Source organism: Symphalangus syndactylus, chromosome 3, assembly GCF_028878055.3.
Source record: "Symphalangus syndactylus isolate Jambi chromosome 3, NHGRI_mSymSyn1-v2.1_pri, whole genome shotgun sequence".
NCBI lineage: Eukaryota > Metazoa > Chordata > Mammalia > Primates > Hylobatidae > Symphalangus > Symphalangus syndactylus.
This window is the reverse complement of record NC_072425.2, coordinates 140,035,068-140,053,532: the sequence shown is the minus strand read 5'-3', so window position 1 is coordinate 140,053,532 and position 18,465 is coordinate 140,035,068. Positions and strand designations below refer to the sequence as shown.

The 18,465-nt window shown below is 44.9% G+C and overlaps 2 protein-coding genes across 4 annotated transcripts in view; one reads left to right on the top strand and one right to left on the bottom strand.

Moving 5' to 3' along the window:
• The first annotated feature begins 1,330 nt into the window (after positions 1–1,330).
• On the top strand, positions 1,331–5,606 carry BSX (brain specific homeobox). The gene is made up of 3 exons (XM_055273535.1): positions 1,331–1,755; positions 3,720–3,916; positions 5,285–5,606. The coding sequence occupies exons 1-3, from the start codon at positions 1,494–1,496 to the stop codon at positions 5,525–5,527; spliced, it is 702 nt and encodes a 233-aa protein (XP_055129510.1). The 5' UTR covers positions 1,331–1,493; the 3' UTR covers positions 5,528–5,606.
• Positions 5,241–18,465, bottom strand: part of JHY (junctional cadherin complex regulator) — a 92,162-nt gene continuing 78,937 nt past the window's right edge. The window contains exons 10-12 of one of the 3 annotated variants that reach the window (XR_008656792.2): positions 17,952–18,081; positions 6,981–7,033; positions 5,241–5,643 (exon numbers count right to left, since the gene is read on the bottom strand). The gene's annotated coding sequence lies outside the window, so the exon portion shown is untranslated. The remainder of the gene's footprint in view (positions 5,644–6,980; positions 7,034–17,951; positions 18,082–18,465) is intronic. The other 2 variants (XR_008656793.2, XR_008656794.2) reach the window with 2 other exon arrangements.

Below are 18,465 nucleotides of genomic sequence, written 5' to 3'. Positions count from 1 at the left end.
TTAAAGTCTCCCCCACATCCCTTCCTCTTTCCTCTCAAGCTCTTCATCTACCATTTACCAGTTCATCCGTATGGAATAGAATGCTCCCACTTCCTGGTGCACTGTAGTTTGGGGCCTAATTGATTCTGGTAATTAATTTGTTCTACCTGCTAGATCAGATGGAAATCCTACCCATGCGCCCCAGGATTAGCACTTGGCTTTCTAACACCTCCTCTAATTATCTAATAGCATGGGCTGTGAGGACTCAGTCTCTATTAAAACACTTTGACTATTAGCAGTAGTGATTGGAATTGTGATGACGACTAGATTTCAACAAATTAGAGCTTAAAAATGGGGAGATGGGAGAGAAGTGGCTTCTTTTAATTTCCCTGAGTTTAACATCAATAATTAGAGCAATTTTCAGAGATGTGAGCTGAAATTACCCCTGCTGTGTTGTAGATGATCACCCTAATTTTAGCAAATTGACTCCAGGGAAATAAATGTGACAGATTAGAAAAAGACAAACAGAAAAAACAAAAGATTGGGAGGGACGGAAATGAAAGAAAAGAGGCTGGGAAAAGGAGTGGGAAACAAGAACCTAGTACAATTATTTCGGGGGGCTAGGGTTGAAAAAGTAACAGCAGAAATAGCAAACCGTGTGAGTGAAATGAGGAGAAAGTAAAGATTTGAGGGGACATGGAGGATGGCACTAAGAGGTGACTCTGGACATATTTACACAGACCAAATAGCTTGACTAATGTAGACATAATCCTTCTCCTGCCCACTGCCTATAACTGAGGTATAAAGACTGTTATGATGACCATCATCATTTTCTTTCTTTATCTTAATAGTCCAGTCTTCCTCAGCCATTAACTTAAGTAGAATCTAGCAATTTGAAGTATCAGATGCCCTTTCTCCTCACTTCCTCCCTTCTTTTTTTGCCACCAAAATTATGGAAACTCCTAAAACCCAGGCCTAAATGCCTGAATAAGTGCTTTATCTATATTGCTTTGGGACCCTTTTAGTGCCTTCTCCTCTGTAAAGAGGAGTTTGCCGGACAACAGAGACTTTTTCCTTTTAGCTTTCTTTTAAAAACGACTGGGAACAAAGCAGCCCCTGCAGTGACGGGGCAGAAATTGAGGTCGAGAAACCTGGTAGGAACAAGAACCCTGCGGGCTCTGTTGTTCCCAGGCTTGGCCAGTGGTGTTCAGCACCGCGGACAGCTCCCCGCCCCGCCCCGAGCCTCCCGCACCCTCCCCTCTGCCTCTGGCAGCCTCGTCATTGGCTCTCCCGGCTCCCCTCTCCAAGCTGCCAATTCTCCCTCACAGAGACCTAACCTACCCAGGAGCTTGTCTTCTTGCCTCTCCAGCGCCCGGGATAGCCCAGGCCCGGGAGAGAGCAGCGGAGATTGGAGCCTTGGAGGGTGGTTGCCGGCTTTCGAGCAGGCTTGGAGACTCTGCCTGCGTCCTCCGCTTCGTCCCGGCCCTTGTCCTGTGGCAGGTGCTCCGCTCAAGATGAATCTCAACTTCACCTCTCCTCTACACCCGGCGTCTTCTCAGAGGCCCACATCCTTCTTCATCGAGGACATCCTGCTGCACAAGCCCAAGCCGCTGAGAGAGGTGGCCCCAGACCATTTCGCCAGCTCTCTGGCCTCTCGGGTGCCTCTGCTAGACTATGGCTACCCCCTCATGCCCACACCCACCCTCTTGGCTCCTCACGCCCATCACCCTCTGCAGAAGGGAGACCACCACCATCCTTATTTCCTCACCACCTCGGGTAAGTAACAGGAACCTCAAGGTATGGGCAGTGAGAGAGCCGGGCTTCTAGCACAGACCCTAAGCCTGTGATGGAGCCAAGGAAAGGCCAGACTGGCTCGGCCTGGCTTGGTGGCCTCTTTCCCTAAGTGACAGTGGAAGGCTGGGGATACTGCTGAGGCCATGCGGAGCTCCCTAGAGGCATGCCAACCCACGGGGATAATTCGTGATCCCTCCGCACTCTTTATAGCAGAGGTTAGGTGCCTGGTCAAGAGGCAGCGTATAGGGTTTGACAATACTCTTGGTAGGCAGTGCTCAGTCTCCCTGCTCGTGATCTTCCTGGCCACTTTGGTCCATCTCTCAATCCTGATTCTCCGCCTCTGCCCACTCAGAGGGAGACCCTTGACCATCTCACCCCATGGACACAACTTTTCCTGCACAGAAACTCAAAACACTCTGTCCAGGCCAGCTCTCTTTTTTCCAGGCACTGAGCATTTGCAGATACTGCTGGGGGCATAGAAGTGAATGAAGGTTTGGGCTTCTCTGAGAACGAAAGGTTTGGGCTAGCCTGAATAAGAGAGAAAGGGTGAGAAAAAAGGGGGGTAGGGGCAGATGCAGCTCTTTAACCCTCCTCACCCTCAACATCTAACATTTATCTCACAATCTTAGTCTGGGCTACCATCCTCTGCCCCAGCTGCCAGCATTGCAGGAGCCGGGTGCTAAAGTATTTTGATTTCTCTGGTCTGACAAAAAGCAAGGACTAGCAAAGTCTGTTTGGGACAGGAGGATGTGGGGAAATACCCAGATTTTTTTCTGTCTCCCTCTGAAAGGCCACATCCATGGTTTTTTCTCTGGCGTTTTCTATCCAGCCAGAATAGAATAATTCGTTGAGTCCAGACTCATAGCTCAGAGGTGGCAACAACCATGATCGGTGGAGGGGCTGGGGGCAAGACAGGAGGCAGTTTGTGGGCGCTGGAATCCAGAACAAAGCTAAAAGTGTTTGCAAATCCAGGTCCGTATGTCTGCACTGGCTTCACCACGCGCCGGTGACAATCTATTCTCAGCTGCGCCGGTGGTCCACCCATACAGCAGTGGCCAAAGCCCGAAGTACCCGCACTGGTTGTTGTTATGTTTGTTTATTTTCCCTGGGATTGGCCGATGTTGCTTGTGGCAGCTTCTGTCTGCTTGGTGCGTCTCAGACAGAGTCAAGCCTGCGAGGGTCAGGAAAGACAAGTTTTCCCGGACCCGGCCATGGAAAAGCGCCTCAAACCCTTCAGCTTCGCTGGGCTTGGAGTGAGAGGGAAAGAATGAGAAAAAGAATGAGGACCATATTAGATAGCCGGGTCCCTAGCTCGACCCCGAAACGGACGAGGAGACGTGAGAGGCGAGAGATGCTCCTCTGTTCCGGCTCCGGGGCTCCTCTGGATAAGGCAGTTTTGCTCTCCCTTTCGCTGCAGGGGGATAGGGGTGGCTTGGGAAACAGAAAGGTATTTTTCAGTAAGGTTTGGAGGCAAGATTATATCCATGCATCTACTAGCCCCAGAACAGCACTGAGTGTCATCAGGGTCTAGGAGGATAAGGTGGGGGCTGGGGACAGGACTGCTCCTGGGCCATTTGAGGTTTGCAAAAAACTTGGCCAGGAGCAACTGAAGACTCCGCGCTGGCCGACCTTACGGAAGTCTCTCCAAGAAGACATTTTTAAACAGCCTCCGGATCTATTTTCCGATTTTCTTTTCTGTTTTATTTACTGTTTGTTGTTTGTATTTCTAGATGACTTTACAGATAAAGATCTCCAAGCACTATTCTTGCGGATTTTTTTTTTCTTCCTCTGCCCTGGATTCCTGAGAGAAAGGCTTCAGGGGCTTTGGGGCGAGCAGACTGACGGAGGCGAGGGGCGGAGGAAGGCACTGGGAGCTAGGGGAGGAGAGCGGAGATTGCTCTCTGGCGACCCAGGCTCTGCCCACTTGGTTGCTCTTCTCTCTGCAGGGATGCCCGTCCCAGCGCTGTTCCCGCACCCGCAGCACGCGGAGCTGCCGGGGAAGCACTGTCGCCGCCGCAAAGCCCGCACGGTTTTCTCTGACTCGCAGCTCTCAGGCTTGGAGAAGAGGTTCGAGATCCAGCGCTACCTGTCCACGCCAGAGCGAGTGGAACTGGCCACGGCCCTCAGTCTGTCCGAGACGCAGGTGGGCGGGAGGAGAGGGAGGCCCTGATCTCTGCTTCGTTCCTGTCTCCCTTCAAGTCTTAATACCTTCGGGACCTTGTGGAGTTCGAGTAGAAATAGACTCCGCTGACGCTTATTCTAGGCCTTTCCCAAGAGCTTTCGTAAAATTACCTATACCTGGCCGGGCGCGGTGGCTCACGCCTGTAATCCCAGCACTTTGGAAGGCCAAGGCGGGCGGATCACGAGGTCAGGAGTTCCAGACCAGCCTGACCAATATGGTGAAACCCCGTCTCTACTAAATACACAAAAATTAGTCAGGCGTGGTGGCGCGCGCCTGTAATCCCAGCTACTGGGGAGGCTGAGGCAGAAGAATCGCTTGAACCCGGGAGGCGGAGGTTGCAGTGAGCCGAGATCGCGCCGCTGCACTCCAGCGTGGGCGACAGAGCGAGACTCCGTCTCAAAAAAAAAAAAAAAAGAAAAAGAAAAAGAAAAAAAGATTAAAAAAAAAGTACCGATACCCTAACCTCACGTCATACTTACCCAAGCAAAATTTCTCGAGCGGGGCTCTGGACAGGAAGGAAACACTGCTCAGGTAATTCTGATGACCACCTCCGGGTTAAGAACTCTTATTCGTATGCCTTCCTCACTCGTCTCCGACTAGGCTAGGAACCCGGGTCAGAGGTAAACGGTAAGAGTTTAGGCGAGTTCTTGTCCTGAGAGAAGCCCACACAAGGAGATTTTTTTCCCCTTTCTCACTTCAATCTCTCTCACAGCGGCCAATGTTCACATGCACCTCCGCTCCAACCCCAACACACACACTATGATTTAAGTCCTCTCCCTGTTCCTCTGTCCTGAGTGGAAGAACGGTTTTTATCTTCCTCTAGGCGCTATTCACCTGCAACCTCAAAACCCCGTCGTCTCTTCCCCATCTTTCATAGTCTCTACCCGGAACGCCTCTTGCTATGAAATCATTAGCTCTGCCAGGCCCGGGTCTGATTTTCTCTCCGATGAGAACCAGGAGGTTCAATTCTCATCTTCCTGTCCAGGAGTCCTGCGGATCAGGTGGTTAGATGTCTCAATCAGACGAACATCAGCTGAGTGTAAAAGAGACTTACCCACGCAGCACCTACTATTAGTAGTTCTAATTCATAACAGTATGCATAACTGCTAACCACCCATGTTAATCCTCATCATTATTTTGGGACTGTTACTCCTGAAAGCCTCAGACTGTTCGATTCTCAGTCGGCTTAAGGTGATACCTTATGAGCAGTTGAGGCTATCACCGCTCTTGGATACTTCGTCAACGGACTGCAGCCCATTTTCCTAAACCCCAGCGATGGCTCAGATTTGGAGGAATGACATGATTTTATTTTTATCTCCCCGAAATCAGGTGAAAACGTGGTTCCAGAACCGGCGGATGAAGCATAAAAAGCAACTGCGGAAAAGCCAAGACGAACCCAAAGCACCAGACGGGCCAGAAAGCCCCGAGGGCAGTCCCCGCGGTTCAGAGGCCGCCGCCGCCGCCGAGGCTCGGCTGGGCCTGCCCGCCGGTCCCTTCGTGCTGACCGAGCCAGAGGACGAGGTGGACATTGGAGACGAGGGGGAGCTGGGCTCAGGGCCGCACGTGCTCTGAGCCGCCAGGCTGGGGAGGGTAGTAGGCAGGGGAGGAGACTGCGGGGCCGAGCGCGGTTCCCTCCCGGACCGGAAGACTCAGACTCCAGTCTCGTGGCGGGCCTTGGAGATCCGCTCCTGGAAGACAAACAAAACCCACCTGTCCTCCAGGCCAGTGCGGAGCCAGCGCGGCCCGCGGCCCGGCCTCCCGCCTCCCCTCTAGCCCTCCCGGTCCCAGCCACGGAAGAGTGTGCGCCCCGGAGCCCATTTTCCTGCGTCCGTCGTCCTTGGGGTCGGGGACCAGCCCAAGTACCGCGTCCTAGACTGGAAATTCAGCTCTCGGCTCTGTTTTCTCCGATCATAGACCCCTTTCTCCCTCGCCTCTCAGCAACTTGTCCCTAGCTCTGTTCTTTCCTCTCCACGCCAACTCCTCGCCCTTTCTTGGGCAGTCCGTTTGGCTGCAAAGGCACCAGGTCTCTGGCGCCTCCGCTCCGCCGGGATCCAGATAGAACCACAATCTGATCTTTAAAACGTCCAGTGTCAGGACAGACTCGTGCACGGCTCGTCACTTACCTCCCACTCGCCCCCATCCCCCATCCCCGGAGTCCCATCTCTGACTCAAATACTAAGTCTACTCGCTCCTTCTCTGGGCGGCGCTTCCATCCTCTCCCGTCCTTGTTCTCCTCTAGAGCTCGCGGTTCTGCATCCTGACACCCTTCCTGAGTTTGTAGCCCCCAGGCGCAGATGCCCCTTACGCCCTGCCTCCCGCGTACTCCGCTGCGCCAGCGCGCGGCGGGAAACTTGGGCACAGAAAACCCCTAGAGCAATTTCTGCTTCCCGAACTTGTTGCGCTCCTGTCCCGCAACGCTTCCACGTTCCACGGGCTACTGATATTTTAAAAGTGAGTGTTCCTCGGGTTATGTGTGGAAATACTCATTCTCAGTGCATTTTAGGAAATCAAGATGAAGGCCAAAGGGTTAAGGCTAAAGGCGTTCCGGGCGTGCACCTGTTTGGGGACTAGATGGGGCGGGGGTCTGATTGACTTTGCGCTTTACCGCTCTCCTTTTCCCCTGGGAGGTCTCTTATTCTTTTACTGGGTTTGTAGGCTCGCAGGGCAAAACTGGGAATGATCACGCGTTTCCAGGAATGGTTTGCCACCGCGTTCTCCTGCGCGTACGCCCCCTCCCCTCGGCCCTAGGCAGTTTCCTAGTCCCTGTAGAAATGAACTTGCGAATAACCTTTCATTAACAGATCCCCTCCTTCTCACTCCAAATTTTCTGTTTCTAATCGTTTGATTAATGGTCTTGAGTTCCACCTACGTGGAAAAGTGGCTCTGGTATTTTGTGGTTCTGAAATGCTGAAGAGACAGAGATGTATTGATATTTGGAGTTTGAAATTATACTACCGAATTGTGTGATGAACTTACACACTCAGTACACATATAAATATAGCAGCTGTGCCAGAGGCACTCTCACCTTCTGATTCTTTCGCTTCTGGTTGTGTCTTTAGGTAAGTGAGTCCCGGAAGGCTGGAAAAGAATTAGTAGGACTGAGTGGAATCCTGACCCTCAGGTTCTAATGATTAATAATAATTATAAAAACTACAGTGGGTGTGAGCGTGGGTTAATCTTTTTGTTTTCTTATTTTTCCAATATGGGGATGAATCCTAAAGATCATTTTAGGTCTAAGTTCTATCCTTATGTGAATGTAGCAGGAGGCCTTTTCATTTTTCTGCAATAGGCTTGTTGGAGAAACATTATCCCAGGTAAAGATAAGTGTCAGAGTGACAGCTTATCCAAGTGCATCATTTAGGAGGCAAAATTATTGGTTTTAAAACATAAACATTGTATAGCCTTTTGGATTTTCCAAAGTGCTCTGTAATCAATCAATGATCTTGTGAGTCTCAGATGACATATGGGTATTTTTCCCTTTCTTAGATGAGGAAATTGAGGCTTAGCAAGATTGAAGGATTTACTAATGAAATCAGGACTAGCTAACAGCCAAGGAAGGATTAAAAAATGTCTCCTCTGTCTCCCTGTTCACTTCTTTTCTCATGCAGTTTATTTATTTTTCTTGGTAACAATGCATTGATTGGCATTTTGTCTCTATCACTTTATAAGAACACCTCTCTCATTTCTTTAGATTACACAACCTGAAGATTGTGGCTATTAAAAGCAAATCTATGCTCAGATTTTTCTCCTCCCTCCCATGTTCAGACAATGACAGTACTGTTTTAAGGCAGAAGTTTTTGGCAAATGCTTTACAATAAGACAAAAGACTTGGTGGGAAAAAAAAGTGATTTGTGACTGAGAATGTTCTTGGTAACTTGGAAGGGAAAGTGTGTATCCCTTGTGTATAGGGATACTATTACACAAGATTATGGAGCTAAGGGAAAAATCAAATTCTTCTAATCCCAGGAAGAACAACTACTAAACAGGAGTTCGAAAGAATCTTTAAAGTGAGTAGAAAAACTGTATTTGGGCAAAAGTGTGTCTGTGTGTGTGTGTGTGTGTGTGTGTAAATTAGATGGTGAACCCAAACTCAAAAGCACCAGGCATTTCTGTCTTCTGCTTTCACAATAATTTGTCAAGGGCTTGTTCTGAGTCTAACAGGTGTGGATTGGGTGTATTTCATGACCTTTTTGTCTTGGAAAAGCAGGTAAATAGGGAAGCTGTTAGTATATGCACAGCTCTGCCTGATTGGAGGCAGGATGAGTCCTGGAGCCCAGGGACTATTTGGGTCTATAATTCATGAGCATTAAACTTGGGAAGATACTCATTCCTCCTTACCCTGGTCCTCCCCTGTGGTGGTTTCTTGTTGGATTAGGTAGCAAGGGAAGAGGTGAGAACTGTGGCACCAGCCACACCAACTATGGCACAGTTTTCTCATAAAAAAATTCCCTGAAATTGATGGCAAACAATCCAACAGCAAAGTTCTCCTAGTTTTATTTATTTTTATATAGTGAGTTAGTGATAGTGGTAGAGGATAGGCACAATTTAGTCTCGATTTAATGTAACACGACAGCACTTTTTGGTTTTGGCTTTCAGTACTGATCAAACCTTCCATAGGCTGAAAAAGTATTTTGTCTGAATAACCCAGGCTTTTGCCTCAACTCAGTTTCACTTGTGGTAAAGATCTGACAAAACTATGTTTATTATGATATATTTTTAAAAAGACATTCAGAGGTCTAATTTTGAAGAAGCAAAAATATCACAAAATAGCCAAGGTAGGGAAGTCATTTTAGATCTAATCCCACGTGTCATAAACAATTTGTTCTGCACTTGTTCAAATGCTGTGTTTCTGATGGACTTCATTTCATAGATTCTCAGAGAGGGATTCCTGATAATATTTCTGCTCACATGATGTGAGATCGTAAGAAAGGGACAACATACCATACAGCCCAGTTTTAGCTGACGGTAGCACTAAGAAATGCTGAGCTGGAGTCCATGACACCAGTTCAAAAGATAGAAGGCTGGCTTTCATCAATGTATTTGATAATTAGAGAGAGATGTGAAGGCACAGAGCAAGCAGAATGCTTTCTGGTGCTAAGAGAATTGTGCAATAAACATATTTAGTTGAAGTAGTGACTCCCTGGTCTTCCTGAATTGGGTTCAATATATGTGAAAAATAACAAGTTAATTGACGTATTTTATATGTTTATCTTTTTGGCATCACATTTTAAAGAGAATATAGACAAGCTAAAACTATCCAGTCTGCAGGAACCTGGATAGTAAAAGGTGTGGAAAACAACAACTAAAGAAGTGTGAGCTTTAGCTTGGAGGAGCAAAGCTTTGGGGGAGAAGTGGGGAAGGAGGTTCAGCTATGGTAGTTGAATCTGAATGGGGCTATTAAGCATGAAGAGGTGTATCTATTCTGCCATGCTAACAGATGATAGAACCAGAATCGATGGGTGGTTCCAGGGAAGCAGATTCTGCAACAACATTCGAAGACAGGCACTGTGTCGTACATCAATAGAACAGGATAAGTCCACAAAACATTGAGTACGTTTTCACTAGAAATCCCAGAAGCTGGAAGACAAAACATAAGGGCTTGTCTATTACAGATTTCTCCAGTAGTGGGAGATGGGGCTAGATATCCTGTACGGTTCTTTCTAACTGTTAAGATCCTAATCTATCTTTTTTATTGTAGGAAAGGGACTGCAAGTCCCAAGTTATTAATTTTTTTATCTCACAAAGATTTCAGTTTCTATATTTTAATTTAAACACATATATCCACAGCAATTAGAAGTTTTAAGGGAAACAACAAAGAGAGGAAAAGGATATTTCTTTATTTATTGAAGAAGTTCCAACACCTCATTCTAGAAAGTCAGCGAGAACAAAGTGATGTTCCACTAAGTCAAGGACAAAGATACAGTCAGGAGGAAATTGTCAGTGTTAGAAGAGACATTTGACAAAATCTAAGCCCTTCATTTTATAAATTGGAGAAATTAAGGTCCAGATATAGTGGTGAGTGCTTTGCTAAAGTCACATAGACAGTGGCGGAATTAAGACTAGAAGCCAATGTTAATTATCTTACCTTACAAATAACTCATGTTGTGATAAAAGTGATTGTGGAGCTACTGTCATTGTAGCATGTGCAGGAGAAGATTTTCACAGCAATTTTGGATATAAGTTTTTAACACTGCAGGTAGAAATTATCTAGTAAAATCTTAGATCGACTTTTGGAAAAACTTCTGATTACGAGCCATCTGAAAGTTGAATGAGCTTTCCTGAAGGTACTAAATTCCTTAGCCCTGTTTTCATTGAAGCCTACTTAGAAAGTAGTCCTATATCCAATAGGATGAGCTAGATGATCTCTTAGCTATCTTAAATTTCTACATTTCTCTACTATAAAAATTCTGACCTGATCTCTTTTAATTACAGATGAGGCAACTGGCAGTCCGAGATGTTGACTTGTCTGAAATTATACAGCCTGTTACCAGGCAAGTTATGAAATTAATACATCTAACAGTCAGAGATAATTCCAATAATATTTAGGAGTGAGATGAAAATTCAGAATGGTTCTTGTGTTTTCTCTCCTTTTGTATTTTCTGGTTGTAACCCACCCCCAATGACACATTTCTTTTCCATTTCATTTATGCCTGTTCTGTGAGAATTCCCGGTGTGTACACTGATAACCTTTCCTCTATGATTTCATTGATAAGAATTCCACGAGTCTTCTCTTATTACCCTCCTTTTTTTTTTTTTTTTTTGAGACGGAGTCTTGCTCTGTTGCCCAGGCTGGTGTGCAGTGGCACGATCTCGGCTCACTGCAAGCTCTGCCTCCTGGGTTCACACCATTCTCCTGCCTCAGCCTCCAGAGTAGCTGGGACTACAGGCACCCGCCACCACACCCAGCTAGTTTATTTTTATTTTTAGTAGAGATGGGGTTTTACCATGTTAGCCAGGATGGTCCCAATCTCCTGACCTCGTGATCCGCCCACCTCAGCCTCCCAAAGTGCTGAGATTACAGGCTTGAGCCACCGCGCCCAGCCATTACTCTCTTTATAGTATTGGGTAACCACATCAGATTTAGCATGATGAATGGCTTGACTTAGAGGCTTAAAGTCTTTTTTTTTTTTTTTTTCCTGACAGAGAGAGTCTAACTCTGTCACCCAGACTGGAGTGCAGTGGCACAATCTCGACTCACTGCAACCTCTGCCTCCTGGGTTCTGGCGATTCTCCTGCCTCAGCCTCCCAAGTAGCTGGGATTACAGGTGTGTGCCACCATGCCCAGCCTATTTTATTTTTTTAGAGACAGAGTCTTACTCTGTCAGCCAGGCTCACTGCAACCTCTGCTTCCCAGGGTCAAGTGATTTTCATGCCTCAGCCTCCAGAGTAGCTGGGATTACAGGCACAGAATCTACACCTGGCTAATTTTGTGTGTATGTGTGTATATATATATATTTAGTAGAGACTAGGTTTCACCATGTTGGCCAGGTTGGTCACAAACTCCTGACCTCAGGTGATCCACCCACCTCAGCCTCCCAAAGTGTTGGGATTAGAGGTGTGAGCCACCACGCCCGGCCCTGATTTTTGTATTTTTGATAGAGATGGGGTTTCAACATGTTGGCCAGGCTGGCCTCTAACCCTTGGCTTCATGTGATCTGCCTGTCTCTGCCTCCCACAGTGTTGGGATTACAGGTGTCAGCCACTGTGCCAGGCCGATGCTTAAATTCTAATTTTACTTTTACCAATGATAACATTATTTCTCTAACTTGGCATCTGAAAAATGAGGTTAGTGCCTATGAATCAGTTTAGAATGGTGACGGGATGAGATAAGAACTATGAAAGTACCTACTGTGAGATCTTGGATGAAAAGAGCTAGAGGAAGATAATGAATGACAATACAGATCTGAACATATCAGTGATAAATATGATATGTTCCAAACATCATAGTACCCAACTGTTACAACATGGTTAACTAAAAGTTATTGGTCTTGGGCCTGACCACATCATTACAAAGGAGTTATGTCTCTTTCAAAGAAATTTTATTTTCTAAAATAACTTCATCTTATTCTCTCTTTGTCTGTCATTGTTCTACCTCTTGGGCTAAGAGAGGATGTGTAAGCCCTGAATGAAATAGGATTCAGAGCCTTCATTGAGGATGTTTCCGTTAGAAGGGTCCTTTCCCCCTCCATTACTTATCCAACACTCATCCAGCCCCGGAGTTTCTGTTATCCTATTTGGTGACAGACGTAATGCTATGTGGGGAGAGAAGCTAGAATTCAAATTCATGGGAACCCTCTTAAGTGATAAAGACTTGCCTATGATTCCAGTATGGAATCTACCAGGGAAAAGGCACGATTTCTTCTGAAGTTTTTACAGAACTTTTTAGCTTAAAAAAAGACATGATGGGCCGGGTGCGGTGGCTCACGCTTGTAATCCCAGCACTTTGGGAGGCCGAGGTGGGCGGATCATGAGGTCAGGAGATCGAGACCACGGTGAAACCCCGTCTCTACTAAAAATACAAAAAATTAGCCAGGCGTGGTGGCGGGTGCCTGTAGTCCCAGCTACTCCGAGAGGCTGAGGCAGGAGAATGGCGTGAACCCGGGAGGCGGAGCTTGCAGTGAGCCGAGATTGCGCCACTGCACTCCAGCCTGGGCGACAGAGCGAGACTCCATCTCAAAAAAAAAAAAAAGAAGACATGATGGGCTGGGCACGGTGGCTCACGCCTGTAATCCCAGCACTTTGGGAGGCCGAGATGGGCGGATCACGAGGTCAGGAAATCGAGACCATCCTGGCTAACATGGTGAAACCCCATCTCTACTAAAAATACAAAAAAATCAGCCAGGAGTGGTGGCGGGTGCCTGTGGTCCCAGCTACTGGGGAGGCTGAGGCAGGAGAAGGGCGTGAACCCGGAAGGTGGAGCTTGCAGTGAGCTGAGATCACACCATTGCACTCCAGCCTGGGAGACAGAGCGAGACTCCACCTCAAAAAAAAAAAAAAAAAAAAAAAAAAAAGACATGATGAGCCAGGCGCGGTGGCACACACTGGTAACCCTAGCACTTTGGGAGGCTGAAGTGGGTGGATCACTTGAGGTCAGGAGTTCGAGACCAGTCTGGCCAACATGGTGAAACCCCGTCTCTACTAAAAATACAAAAATTAGCCGGGAGTGGTGGTGCATGCCTGTAATTCCAACTACTTGGGAGGCTGAGGAGGGAGAATTGCTTGAACCTGGGAGGTGGAGGTTGCAGTGAGCCAAGATCTCACCACTGCATTCCAGCCTGGGCAACAGAGCAAGACTCTGTCTCAAAAAAAAAAAAAAAAACAAAAAAAAAACCCATGATGGATATCTCTTAATGACAAGAATAAGTTGTTTAAAAATATTGACTAATATAAACTTTGGGAATTAGCTGAACATTTCTTTCTTTCTTTTTTTTTTTTCCGGGACGGAGTCTTGCTCTGTTGCCTAGGCTGGAGTGCAGTGGCGCCATCTTGGCTCACTGTAACCTCCACCTCCCGGGTTCAAGCGATTCTCCTGCCTCAGCCTCCCAAGTAGCTGGCATTACAGGCGCGTGCCACCATGCCCAGTAAATTTTTTGTATTTTTAGCAGACGGGGGTTTCACGGTGTTAGCCAGGATGGTCTTGATCTCCTGATCTTGTGATCCACCTGCCTTGGCCTCCCAAAGTGCAGGGATTGCAGGCGTGAGCCACCGCGCCCGGCCTTAGCTGAACATTCCTAACATCTATTGTTACCCTAGTCTCCACGGCTATAGACGATGGAGTGGTTAAGCATAGTTGCCAAATTCTAGCTGGAAATTAAAGAATGGCTAAATTGTTTTTATTTTTCCACAGTGCTTGACTTGAGCTTGGAAATAGGCTGTGGAAAACAATGGGTATAGGATAGACGGGTGCTCCTCATCCTGAGTTTCAAATGAGAATAATTTACATGCTATGAGCAAAAAACGAATACCGTATGCGTGCTCTGCTCTTTTTCCATCTGTTTTTTTCTCCTTCCCTTCCTAAGTCCTTTATTTTTAATTTTAATTAGGGTTTTATCACCATGAACATTGTTTAAAGAGACAAATAGTTCTATGAGGGTTTTCTTTGTTTTTGTTTTTGAGATGGAGTCTCGCTCTGTCGCCCGGGCTGGAGTGCAGTGGCGCAATCTCGGCTCACTGCAAGCTCCGCCTCCCAGGTTCACGCCATTCTCCTGCCTCAGCCTCCTGACTAGCTGGGACTACAAGTGCCCACCACCACGCCTGGCTAATTTTTTTGTATTTTTAGTAGAGACGGGGTTTCACCATGTTTGCCAGGCTGGTCTCGAACTCCTGACCTCAAGTAATCTGCCCGCCTTGGCCTCCCAAAGTGCTGGGATTACAGGAGTGAAACACCGCGCTCGGCCTAGACCATTGTGATGATGTGTACATGCAATTCTCAGCTAAGCCAGGTAATCAACAACTTTTCTGCAAGACGTTTTGTTTTCCTTGGAATTAACACTTATTTTATTATTCTTAATTTTAATGTACTTATGACTAATTTATTCCCAAACTCTTTGCCATTTGTCTGTATCACACTCTCAAGATATTCATAACTTCCTAACATTTCATTTTCCCCAACACACCTCTCCCAGAGCCTTCTGATCTGCTCCATTCTGGATTCTATGTAAATGGCTCTCCCTTGCCAACATCCTGGGGATTCCTTTAATTTCATTGTATTTTACTCTTGTTTCCCATATCTTTTTAATTTCTTGGTTTACTCTCTCATTTTGGTGGAGCACAGTTTAATACAGTTTCTTCACAGTTGGTACATTAGAGGTAAATGTTTGGAGATCTTCCTTATCTAAAAATATCTTTATCCTAATTTCATGCTTTATTAGTAATTTGGCTAAGTATAGCGTTCTAAGTTGGAAATCATTTTTGAATACTTTTGAATGCATCACTTCACTGACTTTTAGCTTCCAATTGCTATTGTGAAGTCTAAAACGACTTCGATTGATTTTTTATGTGTGTCTTGTTTTATTTATTCATTTATTTTCCTTTTTGGAAGCTTCTAGGATACTTTCTTTGTAGCCAGTATACTGACATTTTACAATTATATGCCTTGCTTTAGGTTTATTTTCATCCATTGTTGCAGGTATTCAATACACTCTTTTAAGTCTGAAAATGTTTTTTTTTTTTTAGTTATGGGGAGTACTCTTGAATTCTTTAATGATTTCTATAGATCTCCTGTTATTTGGATTTTTACCCCCTGGATTTATTCTCTAAATTTCTAATGTCTTATCTCCTATTTTCTATCCCTTTGCCTTTTTTCTCTGATTTTTGGAAAAATTCCTCAATGTTGTCTTCTAACCTTATTTTTGTGTTTTTAATTTTTTGACTCTAATTCGGATTCCCAAGATCTCTTTTAATTTTCTCGTTCCTTTTTAAAATGGTCCTGTGGCATATCCTCAGATGTTTGGAAATTCTTGGTTGTCTGCTCATATTTAAGTGAGAGGCCAGAAAGCTGATAGGAAACTGAGTACACGGATGGGACTTGTTGATTGTGAGGTTTAAATGTAGGATAACAAGGTTGGGGTCTTTAGTTGGAGAATCTCTGAAGTCAGGATTTTTAGGTCTTTTTTTTAGGCTGGTCAGATTCCCCAGAGAAGAACTTTCCTTCCAAATTCCTGCTTGTAGGATAAAGTCCCAACGTTCTGGGAGCCAAATGGACGACCAGAAGTTTCTATGTTTACAGTACACATGTTCACTACTGACTCTTTTTTCAGTACTTACTGTGCATCCTCAATAGAACCAATTGTCCCTGACTCCAAAGATACTAGGGCAGTGTCTTTTACTGGGGCAGTGGAAGGGCTGTGCTTGGCTGCGTGGGAATTGAGGAAAGGATTTACAGGTGTAACTGCTCCTAAACTGACTTTCATGCAGTCACCCTTCATTAGCTCCCCCTGCCCCACATCTCCATTCATTCCTACTTTGAGAGGTAACTGACACCATTAATTCCTGAGCATTTTGGGTATTCTAGAGTGTAAGTCAGATTGATTCTTGGCTTTCCTATTGCTAGCTTAGAATTTAGTATTTTGGAGAAATCTCATATTCTATGAAAATATAAAAAGAATTTAGTGTTTTTTGAGTCTGCTAATTCTTTTAAACAACTCATGTGCTTTCCAGTTTTCAAAATGTTGTTACTATTGTCCCTCCTCCTGTTCTTCCTGTTCTTATATACTTATGCCACTTAAAAACCCTTACTATTATTTTAGTAGGACTTGTCAAGGGAATGAAATAGATGTGTGTGTGTGTGTGTGTGTGTGTGTGTGTGTTCAGTATACCATATTTATCCAGAAGCCCTATAATTTGAATTTTCTGTTATTTTATTTTGGCATTTACAGTGAGTGATGGAGGTGTTGATCTTTTACCTTGACATTTCTTTTATGTAACTGACTTGTTGAGGTACAGGAGAATTGCATTATCACTGGAACAGATTAGAAGGCTGATTTCCTTGCCAAAACACAGAATAGCCTATTTACTTCATATTAAGTGACGCAGTACCAACGGCTTGGGATCCACCTGGTTGAGAGCATTGGAAGTTAGAGTTAGTTCTTAAGAATCTTTGTTTGTGGAAGGTTCTGAATAGCTCTACCAGATAGTCTTATACATTTCAAGGTGAGGGAATCTATATTATTTCATTTTTCTTTGTCTCAGATTAATTTAAAACCTAGGTCCCTAGCTGCCTAAGGAGAGGGGAGAAACAGAAAGGATGAACAGAGAAAGAAAGACAAAGACACAGATACACAAATAGACATATACAGACACACGCATATACAAGTCTCTAAAGAGAATGATGCACACAGGACAGGAAGAATTGGGAGGTGATCAATTAAGACATTAAGTGTTTTGTGACACATGGATGCATCTGCATTTTGCCCTGGGAACAAGGGCCATCAGCTCATTTTCAGAGGGCTGCTGGCTTCTGCAGCTCACTCCTCAGATCAAAGCAAAACTGTCTGCTCGCATTTGCCAATCAGAATAGGGATGCTAATTTATACTCCTTAATGTGTGATGGTAAGAGACTCCTTCAATTAACTGAATTCTATAGCCAGCAAAATAAAAGGTATACAAAGAGGCGCAGGCTGGAAGAGCTGAAATTCTCATTAAATCAAAAGGTCCAGTATTCATTACCTCATGCATCTGAGGCTAAACACTAAATATTGGGATCATCAAAGGAGGTTTAATGGGTTAAATTGAGAATATAATCTAATTAAAATATTAGGCATGGCTAAATAGTTCTTTGATATTCATCTAAAGGTTTCATTAAAAATAGATGCTTGAGGTTTGTATCATAGGAGATTATCAATTTTAAGCAGAAACAACAGATTTGGGAACCTCATCAGCACTGCTTCAAAGTGTCACCATTGTGTGGAAGCAGGGGAAGTGGGAAAAGACATCACTGCCAGGTGACAGGGTGGAGATATGATATGAGGCAGGGCCAACCAGGCTTCATGATAATGATTTTGATAATTGTCTGGATGGTAAAAAAATAAAGTGTAAGATTAATTTGGGAGATGATTTTGCCACAGAGGAAAGAGTAAAACATAGAGATCTGAATTTGGTTTTATTCAGTGTGTTCTTGACTTCCTTCCTCTGTTTAGACAGCTTCCCAAAGGACAGCTGATCATATTTTCTGGGTTTTAAATTTTGGGCAGTTATTTCCCCTGCTATGAAATTTGAACCATAGGGATATCTAGCACTAAAACCTCTCTTGCAAAAGCTTGAGACCCTAGTGACAGAGCATGCCCTGAGTAGCCCATTTAGCAGCCCCAGTATCAGTGCTGGACTCTACAAGCTGCCAGTTCAGCAAAGGGTATTTATGAAATCTTATCAGAGATTTCCAAGGCTTCACTAAATACATTTGCCTGGAATGCTCACATCACTGTAAACCTCTCAACCTGTTAGAGCTATTTAATAGTGGAAGACCATTTATTCAGCTTATTGAAAATTAATTACATACATTACCCAGGTTTGCAAGGGGGAAATGAAAAGGCAATGGAGAGGCAGCAAGGGAGAGAAATCCTGTTCACCAAATTCTTTTTCCCTTTCTTCATATTTTTCAGAGCCCCTATATTGAGAGGTGGAGAGAGCTGAAAATATTATTCATTTTGTATCTTATTGTATCTTGCAATGTGTTGTCTAACATTCTGGAAAAGTATCAACTTTCCAATTATTTTACTGAGCCAAAAGTAAATAACCAAACATGAAAAGTGAAAGTATTTCACACTAGGAAGTAATTTAGAGAGTTTGATGAACAAATGAACGAATGAAGTCTTCCATCCGAAGCCTTTTGCTTTCCATTGGCCAGGTGTTTGCTTAGGAAATTGGGATGTTTTACATTTGCTCTGTCTCTTTGTGAGACAGGTGTGTGGTTTTGCTTAACGAAGCTAGAGGGTGTGTAGAAACAAACACTGCACTTAGTCTGGAGGCAGTAGGGTGGGGGGACAGTGCTGAGCATCAGATTTTCAGCTTCT

Coding starts and splice junctions, on each gene's coding strand:
- BSX (XM_055273535.1), top strand. CDS start 1,494: ATGAATCTCAACTTCACCTCTCCTCTACACCCGGCGTCTTCTCAGAGG. Junction 1,756..3,719: donor TTATTTCCTCACCACCTCGG/GTAAGTAACAGG, acceptor TTCTCTCTGCAG/GGATGCCCGTCCCAGCGCTG. Junction 3,917..5,284: donor TCAGTCTGTCCGAGACGCAG/GTGGGCGGGAGG, acceptor CCCCGAAATCAG/GTGAAAACGTGGTTCCAGAA.